Consider the following 21,511-nt stretch of genomic DNA (forward strand, 5'->3'; position numbering starts at 1 on the left):
TTTAAGATTTTGAAAGCGTTCCTACTTTCTTCCATCCTGGCTACATGACCTGCCCACCTGAGCCTCCTAGACTTGATGATCCTAACAATGTTTGGTAAACCGTATAAATTATGTAGTTCCTCGTTATGAAGTTTCCGCCATTCCCCATTCCCGTTCCTCTTGGGTCCGAATATTCGTCTCAGGATCTTGTTCTCAAATACTTTCAGACTACGTTCTTCTCTCAGAGTAAGCGACCATGTTTCGCAACCATACAGAACAACAGGCATGATTATCGTTTTATATATATTTAAGCTTCAAATTCCTCGACAGAATTCGCGACGACAAGAAATTTTGAAATGAATAATAACACGAATTCCATGCTTTTAGTCGACATTTAATTTCTTCGTGAATATGGTTTTCGTCTGTTAATATTGATCTAAGATATTTGAAAGTATCCACTTTATCAAAGTATTATTCGATATTTTAACGTATCTATAATTTGCCGTATTACGATCCCGACGAACTTGCATGTATTTAGTTTTCTATGCATTTACTTCTAAGCCCATGTTCCTGCAAGCGTTTAATAAGACCTCTGCATTTCTTTCTATTGTTCTTCTATCGTCCCCTATTAAATGTACATTATCAGCATATACCATAGCCTGGTGAACCCCATTCAACTCTAGGCCTGGCTGTTATCTTTGATTTTATTTATAGCGTATTCCAGAACAAAGTTGAATAATAATGGCGACAACGCATCTCCTTGTTTCAGGCCATCCTTGACGTGAAAGCTCGTGGACAAAAATTTTGCTATATGGACTTTACTTTGGGATTTATTTATACATATTAATAATTAATCCTAGAGTACTTCCGCAACAATTTTGATAGAGGTAGTTGGTGAGTATTATATGCCCGTAGCCAAACTCACTCTATAAATAATATTTCATCAGTACTTTAGGATTATGAAACATGGATTTTTGCATTGGGCACATATTAGTTCCTAACTGAAGTCTTGACCCGACCATGGTAGGTCCCATAGTATTGGAGCTATGTACCATTAAAGTTCATTTTTTAAGTTTTCGGCAGCCTATAACTCCGAAAGGAAGCATTTGTGCACCCAGGTTGGTCTATACTTTCTGTCTTATCTTGGTGTCAGGAATCATCTCCCAAACGTTGTCGGTGTTGTTTTGAAACACCCTGTATAAATCTCAAACTCAGGGGGCAATTTCCCTTCTCTACCCCCTAAATTACGCTCCTGAGCTACACCTATGCTTAGGCTTTAATTGCTTAATTTCATTTCAGAATTGTAAATTTATTTCAAAGCCACAACTAACATTTTCAGCTATTTGTTCTTTCTTTTCTTGGCTTTGATAAATATTTTGGCAACACTTCCCATTCTAAATTTCCCCACGGATAAGACTTTTGCTAACTACGATCTCAATTACTTCTTTTTAGTTACAAAATATCAATTACTAAGGTTTGTTTTATCACGGTTATTACTTTAGAAAAACAAAAACTTACATTAAATGCCCCAACGCCTGGAAAATGGCCACTGTAATCAGGATAAGTGTGAACTGTATAGAAATCCAGTTTTCCTAGGCTTCTGCCACCAACACTGGTCAAACAGTGATCACTGAAGTAATTCTCTACAAATAAAAAAAGAGGGCAAAGAGAGAGAAAATTATTATTAATTTTTTTGAGAAGGTATATTTAAATCAATTTGAAGGAAAGAACACTGCAATCAATTTGTTCCTTATGTATATGCATCAGCGCTTCTTTTAATATATTAGTTTAATTATTACAAGGTCATTTCAAGATAAATAGTATACCTAATTTGTCGATCTAAATATCTCCTTTTGGCGATATTACCAAACGAAAGTTTGTCGGGAAAATGCTAAAACAGCCACAATCAGAGAAAAAATGTCGGATTGAAGTTGGGTAAAGTGGAGTGTTATTTTTTTCGCAGGTTCAATTTATGCACAATTGGGGCTTGAGTGACCACCAAAGAAACTGGAGAATCCGTAGAGTATTTTATTAAAAGTTAAAGGAGGAAAATAAATAACAATTATATACAATATTTCATTGTACAAAATAATTGTATATACATTTGTAAAGTTAGAACACTGTTAGATTTCGAAAGAATCAGATATACATGTTTGATTTATCTATTTTGTCAGGGATGTACCTGAACCTGAACCCACAAAGTGGGACTGATGTATATATTTCCTGAAAGCTTGGGTCAAGGTAAGATCAAAACCGGTTACCAAAATTGTGGAGGTCTCATGCATTCCGCTTGGGAGCAGAACTTTACTCATTTTTATTAAAATATTTAAATGTGTCTATAAAGTCCGTTGCAACCCCGAAAAATCTAAAACGGTGAGACAGATATGAAAACAGAAAAAAACATGTCTTTCATCATTTCAAAAGTACAACGTATCAAAGTAAAATAAACTGTCCCAGGGTCCCCAGCAGGGTCCCAGACGGGGTCCAACTAAAATTTTTAAATGGAAAGGGGGTAACTTGCATATCGTATGAAAGTTGGTATTAAATGAAAGAAGATAAATCAAGCCTTGACTCTCTACGATAAGCCTGTGCAAAATAGTGGTGGGTCAAAATATCAACACAATCTTCATTACAAAATCTATGGCCACTCGCTTTAAACTGAAACGGTAGGATAGATGTAAAATCAAAAATACGGATATGTTATTATTTCAAAAGTATAATGATTCAAAGTAAAAAATGTTCCATGTTCCCTCGCAGGGTCCCAGACGGGGTCGAACTCAAAATGTTGAAATGGGAAAGGGGTTCAAGTTGAGTATCGTATGAAAGCTGATGTGAAGGGAACGATGAAACAAGTCTCGACTCTTGATGATAAATCTGTACAAAATAGTGGTGGGTCAAAATGTCAACACAATCGTGTTGAAACATTCTAGTTGTTTTATTGTTTGTTTCTTTTACACCTGTCTCACCGTTTCAAATTAATAGGAGTGGGCATAGACTTCTGAATGAAGATTGTGTTGATGTTTTAACCCACCGCTATTTTGCACAGACTTATCATTGAGAGTCGAGATTTGATTTATCTTCTTTCATTTAACACCAACGATATGGAAGTTGACCCCCTTTCCATTTAAAAGTTTTGAGTTGGACCCCATCTGGGACCCTGGGACAATTTATTTTACATTGATACGTTGTACTTTTGAAATGATGAGACATGTTTTTCTGTTTTCATATCTGTTTCACCGTTTCAGATTTTTAGGGATTGCAATGGACTTTATAGACATTCTTAAAGATTTTAATAAAAATGAGTAAAGTGCTGCCCCCAAATGGAATGCATGAGACCTCCCCAATTTTGGTAACCGGTTTTGATCTTACCTTGACCCAAGCTTTCAGGAAATATATATACATCACTCCCACTTTGTGGGTTCAGGTTCAAGTACATTCCGGGTCAGTACAGATTGAATTCTCGGCGGAAGAACTAAAGTTAAACGAAGTTTTTGAAGTCTCATTATTACGTCTTTTTGGGTAATGGAAACAGATGAAATAGGCTGTGGAATAAGAGTGTAGGAGAAAACGAAAATTCCCTGAAAAAACGAAAAATCTCCGAGAAAATTCACAGAGATGGTGTTGTCTACCACAAATTTTCATGGTCTGATATGGAACCTATCATACCAGAAATAACCGTTCTACCAGTATATCTTTGCCATTGAACTATGATTTCGATAGATGTGTCGGCCAAGTAAATACTATATGTGATAAACCAATGTGCAAAAGTACTGACGCTCAGAGTGTAGAACTCGCAGTTTTCTTCGCCCGAAAATGGTAAGTGCATTTTTAGGTCAGTTATTCTCAACTGATGGGCCGCGTCCCCCCAGAGATCGCAGACATTGTCGGTGGATTGACTTTAAGATGGTTTTTAATACATTTCTTATAAAGAAGAAGGGGTCGTATGGATCTAGCGAAAAGGGTATCCTAGTGTTCAAAAGGCTGAAACTTACTGTTCTAGGTTACATCTAACAAAATGCATATTCAATGAATTGCGTGCAAAGATATCTAGGAGATTGGATTTACTAGTATAGTAAAACCTGCCTTCAACGGACACTTTATTAAACGGAAAACTGTCTTAAACGGAAATACTTCACGGTTCCATGAATTGTGGAATAAAAAACGTGTAAAAGTCCCTTTATTAAGCGGAAACTGTGTTATGCGGACAACGGAAAGCAAAATAAACCTTTAACGAAAAGTTATGTGTTCCGGACAACAGCATTTAGAAACTTTTAGACATCCTCTGAGAGGGTAAACATATACATTATAATGTCTGCGATAAAATCTTCGTGTTTTTTGGTTAATTACAACTCATATTCACCTCCATAATTTTCGGCTTGCCCTACGGAGCATGTCAGCTGTCACTCTTCTTTGTAGGCATACTTCTGTTCCGTTTGTGTAGCAACTAGCTACAACCCATAAAAATGAAGAGAAAACTGACAAAACAAGTTTCTGTAAGAAAGGAATTGGAGCAACAAAACAGAAATCATAATTTCTTTCACGTGTCGTGAAGACAAGCAGTGAAGGGTGCAGAGAACTTTAAGAACTTCAGGAAAATTTTTTCTGCATCCTGAAGTACACCGCGCGACAGGGTATACCGTTTTGAACAAAATGCATCTTGGCCTGAAGCAAAAACTCATGTGCAGAACATTTGAGAGAACTATGTCATTGTTTCTCATTTGCGTTTTCTGATACCCCCTCACCTGGGTCCTTTTTTTCTTCACCCTTGCTCTCTGCAGGTAGTTTTCTGAAATCTCATAAACACAAACATACCAGACTGAATGAAACAAGTTCATTGACAAACCTTTGAAACCAATACTCAGAAATGTACAGTAATTTTCTGTTTATTGTCCTTGACTTCTCAACCCTCGGATTTATGCTTTGTCAATCACCTTGCAACCAGTAGCGTCATTTCAGATTTGGCTTGGGGGGGGGGACAAGACCCCTTGATATAAGTAAAATTTCGCGTTTTTCACTGTCTTACTACTATTCTATTGATAAAATCTATATAAATCTCAAACTCAGGAGGGAGAGGCAAATGACCCTCCCTGACCCCTAAATGACGCCCCTGCTTGCAACCCGACTTTTAGCAAAACATCTCTAAACTTAAAGGGCCTTGTCATGCTACAAGAACTTGTAGCTGTCATAAAAAAGATCTTGAAACCCTACCATATTTCACCATGTAAACATAGTCTTGAAAGGGACACACAACATTTTTTTTTCATTTTGCAAGAAGTTGAACCATGTGTAACTTTCTGGGACGTCTTGCTTGCTACCTGCTATCACCCTCCCGCTGACATAAAGGAGAAAACCATTTTCGCGCTTCCGAAACAACGGATTCTTCTGGACAGGGAGGGGAAGTGTGCTGTAACGCACCATCCTTCTGGATCTGGGAAGAAGAAGAATGGATGGTTACATGAAGGAAATTGTACATTGAGCAATATATTGTCTATTAAGACTCCTATTGTTTATCAGTTTCAGTATTTAAAAACTATCTTTTTCTCTTTGTAAAAAGTATTCATTTTAGAAAAATAGGAGAAAGAAAAAAGTATATAAAAAGTTTGATAGGAATGATGTAAGGAGGAATTGACTGAGAATCTATATGCTATGACAACTTGAGGGAAAAAAAGGTTTTGCGCGTGTTTGTTCGGTGGGCGTGGCTTTTCCCTCCAACTCTACCTGGCTCGGTGACTCAGGGACCCGTTATCTTGTTCCCTACTTTATCCCAGAGAGGATGGAGTTGTTTAGTGGTTACGTGTTCTTGCTTTGCTTTGTGTTAAGTAGGACATGTTTGTGAGTGAATATACGTGGGCAAGTCTAAGTTCCGTGCCAGAAAATCTTTTGCTACTATTTGTTCTTTGCGAGTTAAGCGAAGTTAAATATCACGATGTGTTGAACAAGTTCACAGTGTTAGTGAAAGAAGTTGGCAAGGAAATAGCCTATTTTTGTGCTTGTTATAGAGTCAGAGAGGGAAAGTGTGCATGCAAAGTGAACCCTCAATTCGCTCTATTCAGTTCTATTTGGTGAGTGAATTCATTGTGCATTTCGGTCCTGTTTCATTACTTATTAATCTCTCTGAAATATTTCTTTTTTTTTAAAAAAAAAAAGAAATTTATTAAGGAGAGAGAATTCTTGTAGTGTGGGACATTTCTTAGTAGAGTCCGTAGAGATTGCTAGTTTGGATACCTGCTTATTCTGGCAATCCTAAAGATTTGTCCTGGAATTTATCCTCTGTAACAACGTGATAGTATAATTTCTGGCACAGAGCAAGAATTGCGTACGTGCATAGTCAACAGTTAGTCAAAGAGGCCAAATACCAAACGAGAGGAAAAAAGGAAATAGGTAAACCATTGAGTTTTCCGACACCTGGTGAGTTAATAATATTATATTTACTTATAGTAATTGTGTTTGTCAAAACTGTGGATTGTGGGGTCGTTGATAGTTTGTTTCCAAAGGGTTTAAACTTCGCGAACCTTTGCCTTCCAACAGTAGTTATTTTTCCTCCCAGAAATTGTGGCGATTATTCTTTCTACTTTGACCTTAATCGTTGAAACAAGATATAAACCACCTGCGGATCCAATATTTCGTTTAAATTAAGTATTTCTTTTTCAGCTGTTAGCCATATGTCAGAAGGAGAGCGTATTTAGATATTATTTTCTCGAAAGAAATATATAAATTTTTTCTCGAAAGTTGTCATAAGCTTGAAAGTTAAGATTTTGATTCAGATATTAATTTGACTGCTATTAATTTGATAAATTAATTAATTAAGATCTAAAAATATTGTAAGATTTTAGTTCAGAAATATTATTCATGTTTGAAATTTATCAATGAGTAGTTAATGGTCGTAAAAGTCGTCGAGAGATTATTAACTGTTAAAGTCAAGTTTTGAAGAGAATTAGTAATTATTGATTGGAGATACTGTTTGAAATATAATTGAAATTAAATTTAAAGAAGATAGGAATCAACTAGTAAAGTTTTAATTGAAATTTTTTTGAGATATAATTAACTTAAATTATCAGATAATTATTATTAGAATAGTTGTATATTGCACATTTCAAACGAGTGTATATAAGCTATTCAAACGTTTTAGTTCATATACACCTCCTTATTTTGGAAATAAAGTTGTTATCTTAAAACTTGAAACACTGTTGTACATGTTCTTTAAGTTTATGTTTAGTGTGTTTCCTTTTCCAACTAGAAATATTGGATCTGCAATTCCAGCTAATACTAGCATAGTTGATTACGCGAAACTGCTCGATTCTCCTCTCCCAAGCCCTCTCTGCCAGGCTTTGTGATCTGAGTTCATATTGACAGTTTGTTTAATTATGGTTTTTTTTTGTTGTAAACTCTCCATGTGAATTCGATTAGACGAGGCTAGGTGGAAGGGGGCGTTACAATTTCAGTAGGGAACAAGATAACGGATTTTAAGATCTCATATCTAGATCTTTAAGAGAGTAAGTTTATGTTTGTGTTATACTTAGGATATCTTATACATTTTCATTCCACTAAGAGTTACAAAGTAAAAAGAAAAGGAAATATTATTGAAGTAGAATATCCTAAAATTATATTTGGTAATTTATCTTTACCATTAGTATTCTTGTAAAAACTTAGTTGAATTTTCAGATTCCTCCAACGTTTTCATTCCACTGGAATTTAATATTGAATTTAAAGAATAAGATTGTGAATGTGTTGGAGTATTGTCTGCTTTAAATTAAATTTGTTAGTAGATTTTCACATTTTTAAGCTGTTAGTTGATACTTTCCTCCAACATTCTTATTCTACAAAAAAGTTTATAATATTGTTAGGACTTTGATAAATGTAATGATTATTAAGTATATTTATTTGGAATTGAATTTTTGGAAGAATTTTGTCCTATTAAAAAGAGAGATAGTCTTTTCCTCCTACATTTTAATTCCACTAAAATAATTTTTTTGAATTTTTGGTAAAATTTATGAATATTTATAAATCATTTGATGATTATTGGGTAAGACTTTCAAATTTGTGTAGTTAAATTTTCAAATTTCTCATTTTCCTCCAACATTATCATTCTACTTAGAGTTGATAATTGTATTTAACCTAGATAATTTGAATGAAATTGAATTCTAAATTGTTTATGAATATAAATTTTGAAATTTTGAGGATAATTTTTCCGAATATTGATAAAAATATATCGCCACTCCGTTTTGTTTTTTTGAATTTGAGGATCATTGATTGGTCGAACATTATTGTTGTTTATGAATAATTTCAGATCTCTTCCAAGGTTTTTCGTATCAATTTCTAGTTTGTGTTCCTAGTAGTAGTAGTAATTTAGTATCTGTGTATGACTATTTATAAGTATTATTTATATATTGTGCTGTTTTGCTTTGTTTATTTTTATACTATGGATAACATTCAAAGCGAACGTGATTATATCAGCATTGACATGCCAGACTCAGAATTTGTTACTATTGATGCAACTGGGCATCCGAGTTTAAATTCTAATTTCGGTTCTGTGAGTATGAGTTTAACGCCGCCGATGCATACTAATTCGGGTGTTAGGTTTTTTCCTACTCCAGATAGGAATAATTTGAATTTTTCAGTTAATAGTTCAGCGGAGAATTACAGTTTTAGTAGGATAGCTAATCCTCCTAGCTTGAATATTTCTAGACCAGAACATGGGGTTACTTTTAATGAACCGCCTATAAGAAGAGAGATGGGGACTTCTCCTCCTGATTTAAATTCTTCCAATGAAAATAGATTTCGAAATAGATACTTAAATTTAGGTAATTACTATAATAGAGTTTCGAATATTCTCAGTTCTACTCCTAGAGTGGGAATAAATAATATGCATGCTGGCAATTCTAACTTTGGTCCAAGTATGAGAAATCTAGACGGTAGAAATATTGATAGGGGCGTGCAATCTCATGTAAATTTAGATGATCATCATTCAGAAGCTAATTATGAACATAAATTAATGTTGAAGTATACCCATTCTAGATCTATAATTTATTTGGAGAATAGATTTATGAATCTTAAAAACGTGAATGGTAGTGATAGCTTGCAAATTTTCGAAATATTGTTCAAAATTGAAGAAATACTCATGGAGAGCAGCTATTCATTTAACATGATACTATCAGTTTTAATTCCAAAATGTAATGGGGTTGTTTTAAGAATAGTTACTTCGGCATTGAATGATCATTTAGATTGGAATGTGTTTAAAAATAACTTACTATCTAGATTTATTACTCCTACAACTGTTCATTCATTAGTGAGTGACAGAATTTATAGAAAGCAGAAATTATCGGAACTCATGAATGAATATGTGAAATCTGTAACTATTTCAATGAATGTATTAGGATTAAATATGGAAGAATGTGAATTAGTTAGAATAATATTAATGGGAATGAACCCAAACCAAAGGAATAGGATGCTAGGAAATTATTTTCCTAATAGCCGTTTAGAACTATTAGACATAGCCGAAAGATTTATAATGAGTACTCGAGAACAAATTGAGTATAATAGAGCGATGGGAGTCAAAAGTAAAAATCAAATGGTTCTTTCTAATAAGTTGAAAGTCAGTGACAATAATCAGAAATATAAGAATTTTTCAAATAATTATGTAAAATCGAATCGAATGAATGAAAATTCCGAGGTTTCGATACCTTCAGGATTCTCGAAATTTAATAACAATAGAGATCGTTCAAAAGTTATGGAAAAGACAGTAAACCAGAAAATTCCTTCGGAGATGGATGGATTAGTAGCGACCTTCGTTATTGGCAAGATTAATAATATATTAACAAGTGTCTGTGTAGACGGAGGGTCTAGTTTTAATCTTGTTACTAGATCGTTAGTTCGTCGCAGTGGTGCCGAACAACATATACGTACTGTGGAAGAAAAAACGGTGAATGCCCCTTCGGGTTTACATTTCTCCACGGGAGAAGAGATTACGTTGAATGTTAACTTATCCGGATATTTCCAAGTGGTGAATTTTCGAGTTGTGGAACAGCTACCATGTGAGTGTTTGTTAGGAATGCTTTTCCTTAGATCTACATCTGCTGTTTTGGACTATGAGAATCATAGTTTAGTTTTGAACGGAGGAAGAAAGAGAGTTCGTCTAACATTTCAGAAGAACGTGTTTAAAAGTGGATTCAGATCTGTAGATCCTCAAGAACAGCGACAATTTATAAGAAGACCAGCGAAAAAGAAATCAGTAAATCAGACTTCACCGAGTGTTTCTTCGATTTTTATTAGATCGGATTACAATTCTTCGGGATATTGTGATAGGGGAATTCAATGCGAACTTGAACTGAATAACTTAGAAGATCGATTACTTACGATTGAAGTTCCTAATTCATCACAATTAATTGAGATGAAGAATTGGATTGAGTGCGATTTGTTGAGGGTTTCCAACACCAAGGGAACTCCAGCAAATGCAGTTAGTGATACATCAAGATCTCCTAGCGTGAATGGTGAAGGATTTGAACTAGGAAGATTTCCAACCACTCATACAGAGGAAACACCTGGTAGAACAACATGTGTCGACATGGCTATGATCTCGACTGATGTTAATGGTAGAGATTTAGTTCAAACTAAGCAAGATGAAAAGGAAGATCAAATAGCCATGAAGAAGAGCAAGGAAGTTGATGGAAGAAGTGAAGAAATGGATAAATCTTCGGGTTGTTTGAAAAAGATTTCTTCTAAGAAGTCAAGAAAGAGGAGGATTAAGAAGAAGAGTGCAGATCTGGTGAATAGGGACGAGAGTCAGGAATCCAAGGTTAATGAATCCAATAAGGAAATTCCTTCTGATTCGAAGGTACGGACTGGACATCATCGCAGTTCATCTGAAGCATCAGATGTGGATATTGAACAGGCAGAAAACTTCCATAAACTTGTCAATAGAAATAAAAAATATATCAATAAAGATTCTCACCAGGGAGAAACCAAATGTAAACGATCTCCACAGGTAAAAAACCCATCGAACACACAAGGGGAAAAATCAGATGATGAAAACTGGAAGTATCGCAATCAGGATGTTAATTCATTCATAGATTCGATTAATAAAGATTATGCAGATGTTATCACTGAACGAGTTGGATGCATCAAAGATTTCACCGGTCATATTTATTTATTAGAAGACAAACCATTTAAACAAAATCCATTTCCAATCCCGAAGGGAAAGGAAAAGATTTTTGACGAACAGATTCGAGAGTTGGTTGAACAGGGTATATTAGAGGAAGTAGACCATTCCAACTACGCTAGTAGTTGCTTCCTTGTTAAGAATAAAAATAATACATTTAGAATTGTCGGAAATTACGTTAAGGCTAATTCATTAATAGTTAATGATCCTTTTCCTGCTCCAAACTTGGAGGAATGTCTGACAGGGTTGTCGGGGAAGATGCTGTATTCACGCATTGACTTACGGCGTGCGTACAATCAGATTAAACTAGACGATAACTCAAGAGACATTACTACAATAGTTACTCCAAAGGGATTATATCGTTATACACGAGTGCCAGTTGGAATTAAAACTGGGAGTAACCTATTAACTCGTGTAATGAAAAAACTGTTAGGAGACTTGGAAAAGGAGGGTGTAAAAACGTATTTCGACGATGTATTGATATTTTCAGATACTGTAAAGGAACATAAGGAAACAATTAGAAAGGTTTTCGATATATTTAGAAAATATAATGTAACGGTCTCACCTGATAAGTGTTTGTTTTTCTATAATAAGATTAATTACCTAGGTTATGTAATATCAGGGGACCAAATGGAGATTGATCCGAAACGGGTATCAGCAATCCAAAATATTCCTCCACCAAGGAATCGTAGAGGTCTGATGAAAATTCTCGGGTTGTTTAGTTATTATTCTAAGTTCGCGCCCGAAATGCAAGAACTCATGGGACCTTTAAGTGAACTCAAGTCTGTCAATAGAAAATTTGAATGGAATCTGGAACATCAAAAGATTCTTGACAGCTTGAAGAAATTATTGGTGGAGAATGTTGTGTTAAAAACTCCTGACCTCAATAAACGTTTTATAGTAAACGTGGATGGCTCAGGGAAGAGTATCGCTGGGTGTTTGCAGCAGGAGAACAGCAAGGGGGAGTACCAACCCGTTGCGTTCTTCAGTAAGAAACTGTCGGAAGCTGACAAACACCGCAGCATTTATGAAATCGAGTTCATTAGCTTGGTAAAAACGATTGCTCGGTTCCGGCATTACTTGGTAAAGGAATTCGACGTACTAACGGACAATAAGGCTTTGACTTGGATTCTCAGCAATTCAAAGAGACTTATGAAATACGGACCATTAGTGGAAACCCTTTGTCAATTTGATTTTCAAATAAAGCACGTTAGGTCTTCCGAGAATTTAGTAGCAGACACATTGACAAGGGTTTACGATCCCTTTGAATTCCGCATTATTGATGGGCCTATGGGATTAGCTGCCTTTAATGAGAATCTAAGGTTAGCGCATATGTGGAGACTTCCTTTGATAAAAGAACCGATCGATGAGCTGCAGAGAGAAGACTCTGAATTAAGAGATATTATTCGGAAGATCGAAAAGGGTGAGTTAGTTTCAGGCTATATCCTGAATAAGAGCATACTAATGAAAAAGACGAACTCGGTAAACAACCCTTACAAGATTGTTATTCCCAAGAATCTAAGAAAAGTGCTAATCGAATATTATCATAATGATAAACTGGTTGGCGGCCATTCTGGCATTTATCGGACCTTGAAGAAGCTATATAAGAGATTCACTTGGGAAAATATGAAGCAAGAAGTAACGGAGTTTGTTCGATGTTGCCATCGATGTCAGTTGTCAAAGGAGGAAAATAAAAAGAAAATGGGACACCTAATCTCTGAATACAATAAGAGAATAGGATCACATTGGATGATTGACATCATTGGAATTTTGCCAACCTCTAAAGGCTTTAAGTATATACTCATTGGAGTTGATAACGCTAGTAGGTTTGTGGTGTTGGAGAAGCTAAGAACTTTAACTTCAGCATCAATTACCGAAAAGCTAATGTATATGTTTAGTAGGTTGGGATTTCCTGAAGCAATATCTACTGACAATGCTTCAGTTTTTGTATCTGAGCATTTCAGAAAGTTTATGTTTGGACTTGGCATAAATCATATTAAGCTTAGTCCATATCATCCTGAAGGAAATATTTCTGAGCGATTTATCAAGACCTTGAAGGGGTCAATTCGAGCTTATTTTGCAGATAAGCAAAATCAGTGGTCTAATCTTATTCCCGATTTGCAATACACACTGAATATTAGTGAGCATTCTGGATTGAAGATGTCTCCAATCGAGATATTTTTTGGACGTCCGACCAACACACCTTTGGAGAACCGATGGAACATCTCAGAGTCTGATATTGGGGGTAAATCAACCCAAGAGCTCTGGCTAAATGCCATGCAGAATATGGAGAAATCGTGGAATAAAAGAAAGAAATTAATGGCTCAGAGGAGAAGGGAAGTATCCTTTGGATTAGGAGATAAGGTTCTTATTCGATCCCATGTAAAGTCATCTCTTAAAGATAAAATAGCAAAGTCTCTTAGTGACAAATGGCTCGGTCCTTTTGTAGTCCGTCGTTTCCTGACCCCAAGTACAGTACTAGTATCGGATGAAGACAATAATTTAAATTCATTCCGTAGAAGTCATGTCTCGGAACTAAAAGTATATAGAGAACCTAGAGTTTTGAATTAATAATAGAAATGGAAGAGAAATGAAATTAATTCCTTTGTGATAAGGATTATTGAATATTTACAACTATTAGTCATATATTTTTATTATTGTTATTGGATCTTGTATATTTGTATATAGTTTTGATATTGTTAATCTATTAACTTATTCGCATTTAATTACCATGGCCATGGAATTAGAAAAATTTTTGATAATACTAAATGCACCTAAAGATCTCTAAACTTTGTAAATAGATTGTAAATAGTAATTTGTTGATTTAATTATTAAATGAATGATTTGCATTCAAAGAATTATTTATAGGTATTTAATTTATTATATTTGTAAATATGTTATTGGACTAATAGTTTGTTTTTCTATTTTGTAGATTTCCTGCAAAAAAAATATAGCTTTGTATATTTTTTTTTATTCTAAGGCGTGGCGGATGTAACGCACCATCCTTCTGGATCTGGGAAGAAGAAGAATGGATGGTTACATGAAGGAAATTGTACATTGAGCAATATATTGTCTATTAAGACTCCTATTGTTTATCAGTTTCAGTATTTAAAAACTATCTTTTTCTCTTTGTAAAAAGTATTCATTTTAGAAAAATAGGAGAAAGAAAAAAGTATATAAAAAGTTTGATAGGAATGATGTAAGGAGGAATTGACTGAGAATCTATATGCTATGACAACTTGAGGGAAAAAAAGGTTTTGCGCGTGTTTGTTCGGTGGGCGTGGCTTTTCCCTCCAACTCTACCTGGCTCGGTGACTCAGGGACCCGTTATCTTGTTCCCTACTTTATCCCAGAGAGGATGGAGTTGTTTAGTGGTTACGTGTTCTTGCTTTGCTTTGTGTTAAGTAGGACATGTTTGTGAGTGAATATACGTGGGCAAGTCTAAGTTCCGTGCCAGAAAATCTTTTGCTACTATTTGTTCTTTGCGAGTTAAGCGAAGTTAAATATCACGATGTGTTGAACAAGTTCACAGTGTTAGTGAAAGAAGTTGGCAAGGAAATAGCCTATTTTTGTGCTTGTTATAGAGTCAGAGAGGGAAAGTGTGCATGCAAAGTGAACCCTCAATTCGCTCTATTCAGTTCTATTTGGTGAGTGAATTCATTGTGCATTTCGGTCCTGTTTCATTACTTATTAATCTCTCTGAAATATTTCTTTTTTTTAAAAAAAAAAAGAAATTTATTAAGGAGAGAGAATTCTTGTAGTGTGGGACATTTCTTAGTAGAGTCCGTAGAGATTGCTAGTTTGGATACCTGCTTATTCTGGCAATCCTAAAGATTTGTCCTGGAATTTATCCTCTGTAACAACGTGATAGTATAATTTCTGGCACAGAGCAAGAATTGCGTACGTGCATAGTCAACAGTTAGTCAAAGAGGCCAAATACCAAACGAGAGGAAAAAAGGAAATAGGTAAACCATTGAGTTTTCCGACACCTGGTGAGTTAATAATATTATATTTACTTATAGTAATTGTGTTTGTCAAAACTGTGGATTGTGGGGTCGTTGATAGTTTGTTTCCAAAGGGTTTAAACTTCGCGAACCTTTGCCTTCCAACAGTAGTTATTTTTCCTCCCAGAAATTGTGGCGATTATTCTTTCTACTTTGACCTTAATCGTTGAAACAAGATATAAACCACCTGCGGATCCAATATTTCGTTTAAATTAAGTATTTCTTTTTCAGCTGTTAGCCATATGTCAGAAGGAGAGCGTATTTAGATATTATTTTCTCGAAAGAAATATATAAATTTTTTCTCGAAAGTTGTCATAAGCTTGAAAGTTAAGATTTTGATTCAGATATTAATTTGACTGCTATTAATTTGATAAATTAATTAATTAAGATCTAAAAATATTGTAAGATTTTAGTTCAGAAATATTATTCATGTTTGAAATTTATCAATGAGTAGTTAATGGTCGTAAAAGTCGTCGAGAGATTATTAACTGTTAAAGTCAAGTTTTGAAGAGAATTAGTAATTATTGATTGGAGATACTGTTTGAAATATAATTGAAATTAAATTTAAAGAAGATAGGAATCAACTAGTAAAGTTTTAATTGAAATTTTTTTGAGATATAATTAACTTAAATTATCAGATAATTATTATTAGAATAGTTGTATATTGCACATTTCAAACGAGTGTATATAAGCTATTCAAACGTTTTAGTTCATATACACCTCCTTATTTTGGAAATAAAGTTGTTATCTTAAAACTTGAAACACTGTTGTACATGTTCTTTAAGTTTATGTTTAGTGTGTTTCCTTTTCCAACTAGAAATATTGGATCTGCAATTCCAGCTAATACTAGCATAGTTGATTACGCGAAACTGCTCGATTCTCCTCTCCCAAGCCCTCTCTGCCAGGCTTTGTGATCTGAGTTCATATTGACAGTTTGTTTAATTATGGTTTTTTTTTGTTGTAAACTCTCCATGTGAATTCGATTAGACGAGGCTAGGTGGAAGGGGGCGTTACAGTGCCAAAATACACGTTTTTAATGAGGAGGTTCACTGTTTGTCCATTAGAGTGCAGTACTGCGTGGGTGGAGATACTTTTCTTGCTTCCAGGAAGTTGCAACATCTAAACAGTAAATAGAAAGATCGGGTTTCAAGATTTTTTTTATGACAGCTACAAGTTCTTCTAGCGTGACAACGTGCCTTTAGATTTTTGCATTAGTTTGGGAGCAGTCATTATGGCTTGTAAAACATGGGTTATGCTTGATCTTAACACCAGTGTAAAAGTGATTCATGATAATGAACGAGATAGTTGAATGTATAACAAATCATGAAGATGTGTTCAATGTCGGTAAAACTCAGATGTATGAGATTCTAAAGAAATGAATGAAAATTTTGAAACAGTGAGAAGACTTCAGTAAGGTAAAAATGAAGAGAACTTAAGAAAACTGAAAACCAGGTCAGCAATGATATAGTGTGGGAGTGGTTTGTGAGTGTCACCGTATCTCGGGCCCTATATTAAAGGAATACGCTAAAACAGTAGCTAAAAAACTGGGTAAAACAGATTTGAAAGCATCTGATGGATGGTTAGAAAGTTTCCACAAAAGCCATCAGGTAGTTTTTTTTTTTAACTTCCTTTGTGCTTAATTTTGTTATGTAAATAGTGAAACATTTAATGAATGGGTTGCTAAACTACCTTTCATAATTAAATGACATGAAACTAAATTGTATTACTTTCAAGCAAAGGTCTACCTCTATTAAGCAGGAACTTGACTTTAACGGAAGTTTTTGCGAGTCCCGCTCGATTCCGCTAAAGACAGGTTTCACTGTTTTAAGCACTATTAGTCGTATCATGGATAACTAAATGATTCAGACAGTTTTCTAATGGTGGAGGGACGTGAGAATAGAATTCTTCAATGCTGAAGTAAAGAAGCTTATAGCCAGATGACAAATACATATTGTAGTGACAAGATACTATTTCGAGGAATGCTACAGATAACTTCAATTCATATCGATAAGATTTAGTCTATGTGAGGATATTCACTTGTCACCCTTCGTATTAGCGTATTTCCCGTTACAATGCACAGCATTGAGCAGGCGTTTAAAGATAAGTTCTGTAAAAATTACGTAGTAATCACTCAGGCCTGTAGTAGGAAATGATCAAAGGGGCTCAGCCCTCATGAACCATCCAGATGTTGTAACTACATTTGTATGAATATAAAGTGAACTGAAGTCAGCTCCTCGAAAATGATCTCCCCCTTCCCCACCTCCGTCTTAATGTTCTGGCCACATGCCTATCAATAAATATTCTAAGATTTATAGACTGCTTTCTTGGGCCACAAAACTATTTCTTAACCTGTAAAACATGCAGTGAAACGTACAGAAAGTCAGTAATGCATCCTTAGGACTTGCAACACCAACTTTAGTATCTTGGTGGGGACAAATGGAGAGCAGAGAAATTGGGGAAGAGGGGCAGCAAATTTTTGTATACAGAAAATAATAGTTTTCTGCTTGATCTACCTTACAATGCAATATGTTTAGGGAGCAGGCGTCGTCATTGGAGGCAGGCGCTTGCCCTCCTCTGTCTACCGTTGTTACGAATTGTTAATATATTTTTTTTTTCATAAATCAGAGCATCACAAACATATTAGGACTTCAGAAATAGAAGGGTACCGCGAAGAGAAGCGGCTATTAATTTGTGGCATAAATTTTGAACCTCGTCTTCCCCATTTAAGACACTCATTTTAATAAAAATGACAAACTAGAGGAACTTCAAAATTAAGAGAGAGAAAGATAAATAATAATGAAGGTAAAAATGTCATAAAATAGAAAGTTCAATAGTGCATTATTTCAAGAATGTAAGCAAATAGATTTTTTTTTTCAAAATCACGAATAAATTTTAAAAAAAACGGGAAGAGATAAATTCAAGATTGCATGTAAACCAATGCATTTTAATAATTACACCTCCAAACGCAGCAAAATCCCACGCATCATACATGCTTCTTTCTTTCTTTTCTATTTGTTTTCTTTCAGAGGGATAGTTTTTCCTCCGAGAATATTCTGTTCTGAAACAAAGTAAATTAAAAATATGCATGTCTGCTTCTTAACGACTTCTAACAAGGTTGTAAGTTGAACGATGAACAATGATTTTTGTTTATTTAAACATTGCACCTGATTGTCGCTTATTTTCCTCAGTCAACTTTTAATAAAATGCCCGACGAATTCTCCAGTTTCCTTGGGGGTCATCTTTGCACTGCACCTACACCACCTCCGATTTCTCATTAATGGAATCTATGACTAAAAATGATAAACATTTTGTTTCACCCGACTTCAATCCAATATTTTGTTCTCGAATTATGGCTGTCTTTGAATTTGTCCGATAAATTTTCGGCTGGTTATAGCGGCGAAAGAAAGCATTATATAATTAATTTAATTAATGCAACGAACGTCAGGAGGTGATATCTGACATCAAGATAAGCAAAAGAGGCCCTATGAACATATAGCATATTGGCAGAGTTAGCGAGGGGCAAAAGCATGGGAACAATAAGCTCGAAGTGGTAGATATCGAAAATCAATAAGCTTAGAGATGGTAGTCTAGAAAATGCGCTAATGTTCAATAATTGCTCGGTTCACACATTGGTAGCACTTGTGTTCAAGCCGCTGCAATACAGGTCATTGTGCTTCCAGTGTTGAATAGGACAAGTGGCAGTGCTTGACTAAAACATGGTGCGTTACCTACATCTTTAAATGTCCGACATGCTATTCAAGTACGGTCGTGCAGATGGCAATGGGTGGGCACAGAACGACTCCATCAGGAGTGTTTTCCTTACAGACGCCAACCGTCATTTAGAATGTTTGCAGCAATTCTTCGCGCGTGTGTGAAACAGGGTTTGTACTACCTGCCCATGTGGATGCTTGTCAACCCCATCGTATACGAACCCCGTTTATGGACGAACATGTTTAGAAGCTGTGAACAATGAGCCAGGTAGAAGTAAGTAGAATCTTAGCCGTGAAATGCATGTTAGTCACATGACTATTGTGGCGTGCGTTACACGAAAATGCCTTGTATTCATACCACCTGTAAAGGATACAATTACTAAAAGAAGCTAATTTCCAACCATATGAAGCATTCTGCCAGTGATTCATTCAATAGACCACTATCATTGCTGTTTCAGGTATCAATACTGTTTACTGCAGAGGCCATATTTGAATGGGATGATATTGTAAACAAGCGTAACACATACACGTGAGAAAATGCACATCCCCATGGTAGATTGCCACTCATCGTTAAAAACAATTTGTACTAAATTATGGTGTGGTACTATCTATGATCAACTAGTCGGCCTATACATGTTACCGCGAAGACTCAATGGACCACAAGTGTGAGAGACCCGGGTTCGATTCCCGGCGGGAGCTCATGTGGTTCGGATTCCACGTTAATCAGTAGGTCCACGTCTCATATAGACTCGCTGCTGAAAGGGACGCGAAACTAAAATTAACTCAACTCAACTCAATGGACCACAGTACTGAACCTTCCTGGAATCCTATGGACTGCCCGAATTCCTAGTAAATTTTCCTCTGGCGATTTGCTGCAATATGTGGTACATACATGATGGGGGACACCGTGCAGTTCAGTGTGAATGTCTGATGGTGGCTGAAAAACAACTTGCTAAGACGTTGGATCCGGCTTGGTGGCCCAGTGCATTGGCCTGCTCGATCTCTGGATTGAATTCACTGGATTTTATTCTGCGGAAACATATAAAAAATGTGGTGTATGCTACTCCTGTGAACGATATCAACGACTTGGAGCAGCGTATCCATAACGCTTGTGAAATTATTCGACACGACCCAGATATCTTCGAACAGGTTCTCCAATCCATGATCTAGCGTTGTCATGCATGCATTGCTATCCATATCCGACACTTTGAACATCTACTGTGATGTACCCGACGAACCTACGTTTGTGTCTGCACGTCGATATCCACCAATCGAATTTATAGTTCCCTCGCTTTCGGCCTTCACTAACCCGGCCAGTATCCATATGTTATATGTCCATAGGACCTTTTTTGGCTCATCTCGGTGTCAGGAATCACTTCCCGACGTAAGTTACACCCTTTATATCTTCTTAAAATTTAAGAACAAAAATTTCGTAAGGAAATTCTGCAAAAGTTTCTTAATTATACCCCAACGAAAATATTATACCGACAAGCAAATACAAGCATTCGAAAATCCGTTAATAATTGGTGTACAAATGAAACAAGATATAAATATCATTCTGCGTAGTTACAGCAATAGTTAGAAACACTGAAATAAAATTAAGCATAAACTTTGAAGAAATCGAGGATGTAGAAAATTAAACATATTTTGCCGCTTACCATTTGCAGTAAAGTATGGAAAATATTGTGATAATTTTGTGCTGCACTGCTCCCACTAACTAAGGTCACTCCGATTATGTTTGGAATTATCAAATTGATTTCCGTCAAGTTGTCTCTTGATAACTGTTACTATGTCTGAGAACATATTAGTATATTTATTGTATTTAGAATAATTCAATATGGAATAACTTTCTAGATTAGTAAATTACCTAAGCTCAGTGCAGCATGCAATCATGTTCATCCAACAAACGAAAGGGTGTTTGTTAAAATGGTGTCTATCAAGAGTGTATATGAGTGTATATACAGTATATATATATATATACTGTATATATGTATATACAGTATATATATATATATATATATATATATATATATATATATATATATATATATATATATATATATTGTATATACACTCATATACACTCTTGATAGACACCATTTTAACAAACACCCTTTCGTTTGTTGGATGAACATGATTGCATGCTGCACTGAGCTTAGGTAATTTACTAATCTAGAAAGTTATTCCATATTGAATTATTCTAAATACAATAAATATACTAATATGTTCTCAGACATAGTAACAGTTATCAAGAGACAACTTGACGGAAATCAATTTGATAATTCCAAACATAATCGGAGTGACCTTAGTTAGTGGGAGCAGTGCAGCACAAAATTATCACAATATTTTCCATACTTTACTGCAAATGGTAAGCGGCAAAATATGTTTAATTTTCTACATCCTCGATTTCTTCAAAGTTTATATATATAGGTAGGTTAAAAATATAAGATCTATAGATAAGGTAAATTATTACTTTTGCCTATGGTGTCAGATACAGGATAGGTGTCCCAGGCTCCAACAGTGACCATCGCCTTTGGGTCAGCTAGATGAATTCCGTCCACTACCCAGTTGATAAATCTCAAAAACCTAAAAAGTACACACAAAGTACATGAAAGTTGATATAGAGATAACATAAACATTGAGATGGTTTAGAGTATTTGAAT

The 21,511-nt window shown here is 35.2% G+C and overlaps 1 protein-coding gene across 1 annotated transcript in view; it reads right to left on the reverse strand.

Moving 5' to 3' along the window:
- Positions 1 to 21,511, reverse strand: part of LOC145684723 (mannan endo-1,4-beta-mannosidase-like) — a 54,762-nt gene that overhangs the window by 12,433 nt on the left and 20,818 nt on the right. Inside the window, exons 4-5 of the mRNA XM_081757096.1 lie at positions 21,322 to 21,434; positions 1,498 to 1,622 (exon numbers count right to left, since the gene is read on the reverse strand). Coding sequence (XP_081613222.1) covers positions 1,498 to 1,622; positions 21,322 to 21,434 — 238 coding nt within the window. The remainder of the gene's footprint in view (positions 1 to 1,497; positions 1,623 to 21,321; positions 21,435 to 21,511) is intronic.

This window comes from Thermobia domestica, chromosome 5, assembly GCF_964235325.1.
Source record: "Thermobia domestica chromosome 5, izTheDome1.hap1.1, whole genome shotgun sequence".
In the NCBI taxonomy this organism is placed as follows: domain Eukaryota; kingdom Metazoa; phylum Arthropoda; class Insecta; order Zygentoma; family Lepismatidae; genus Thermobia; species Thermobia domestica.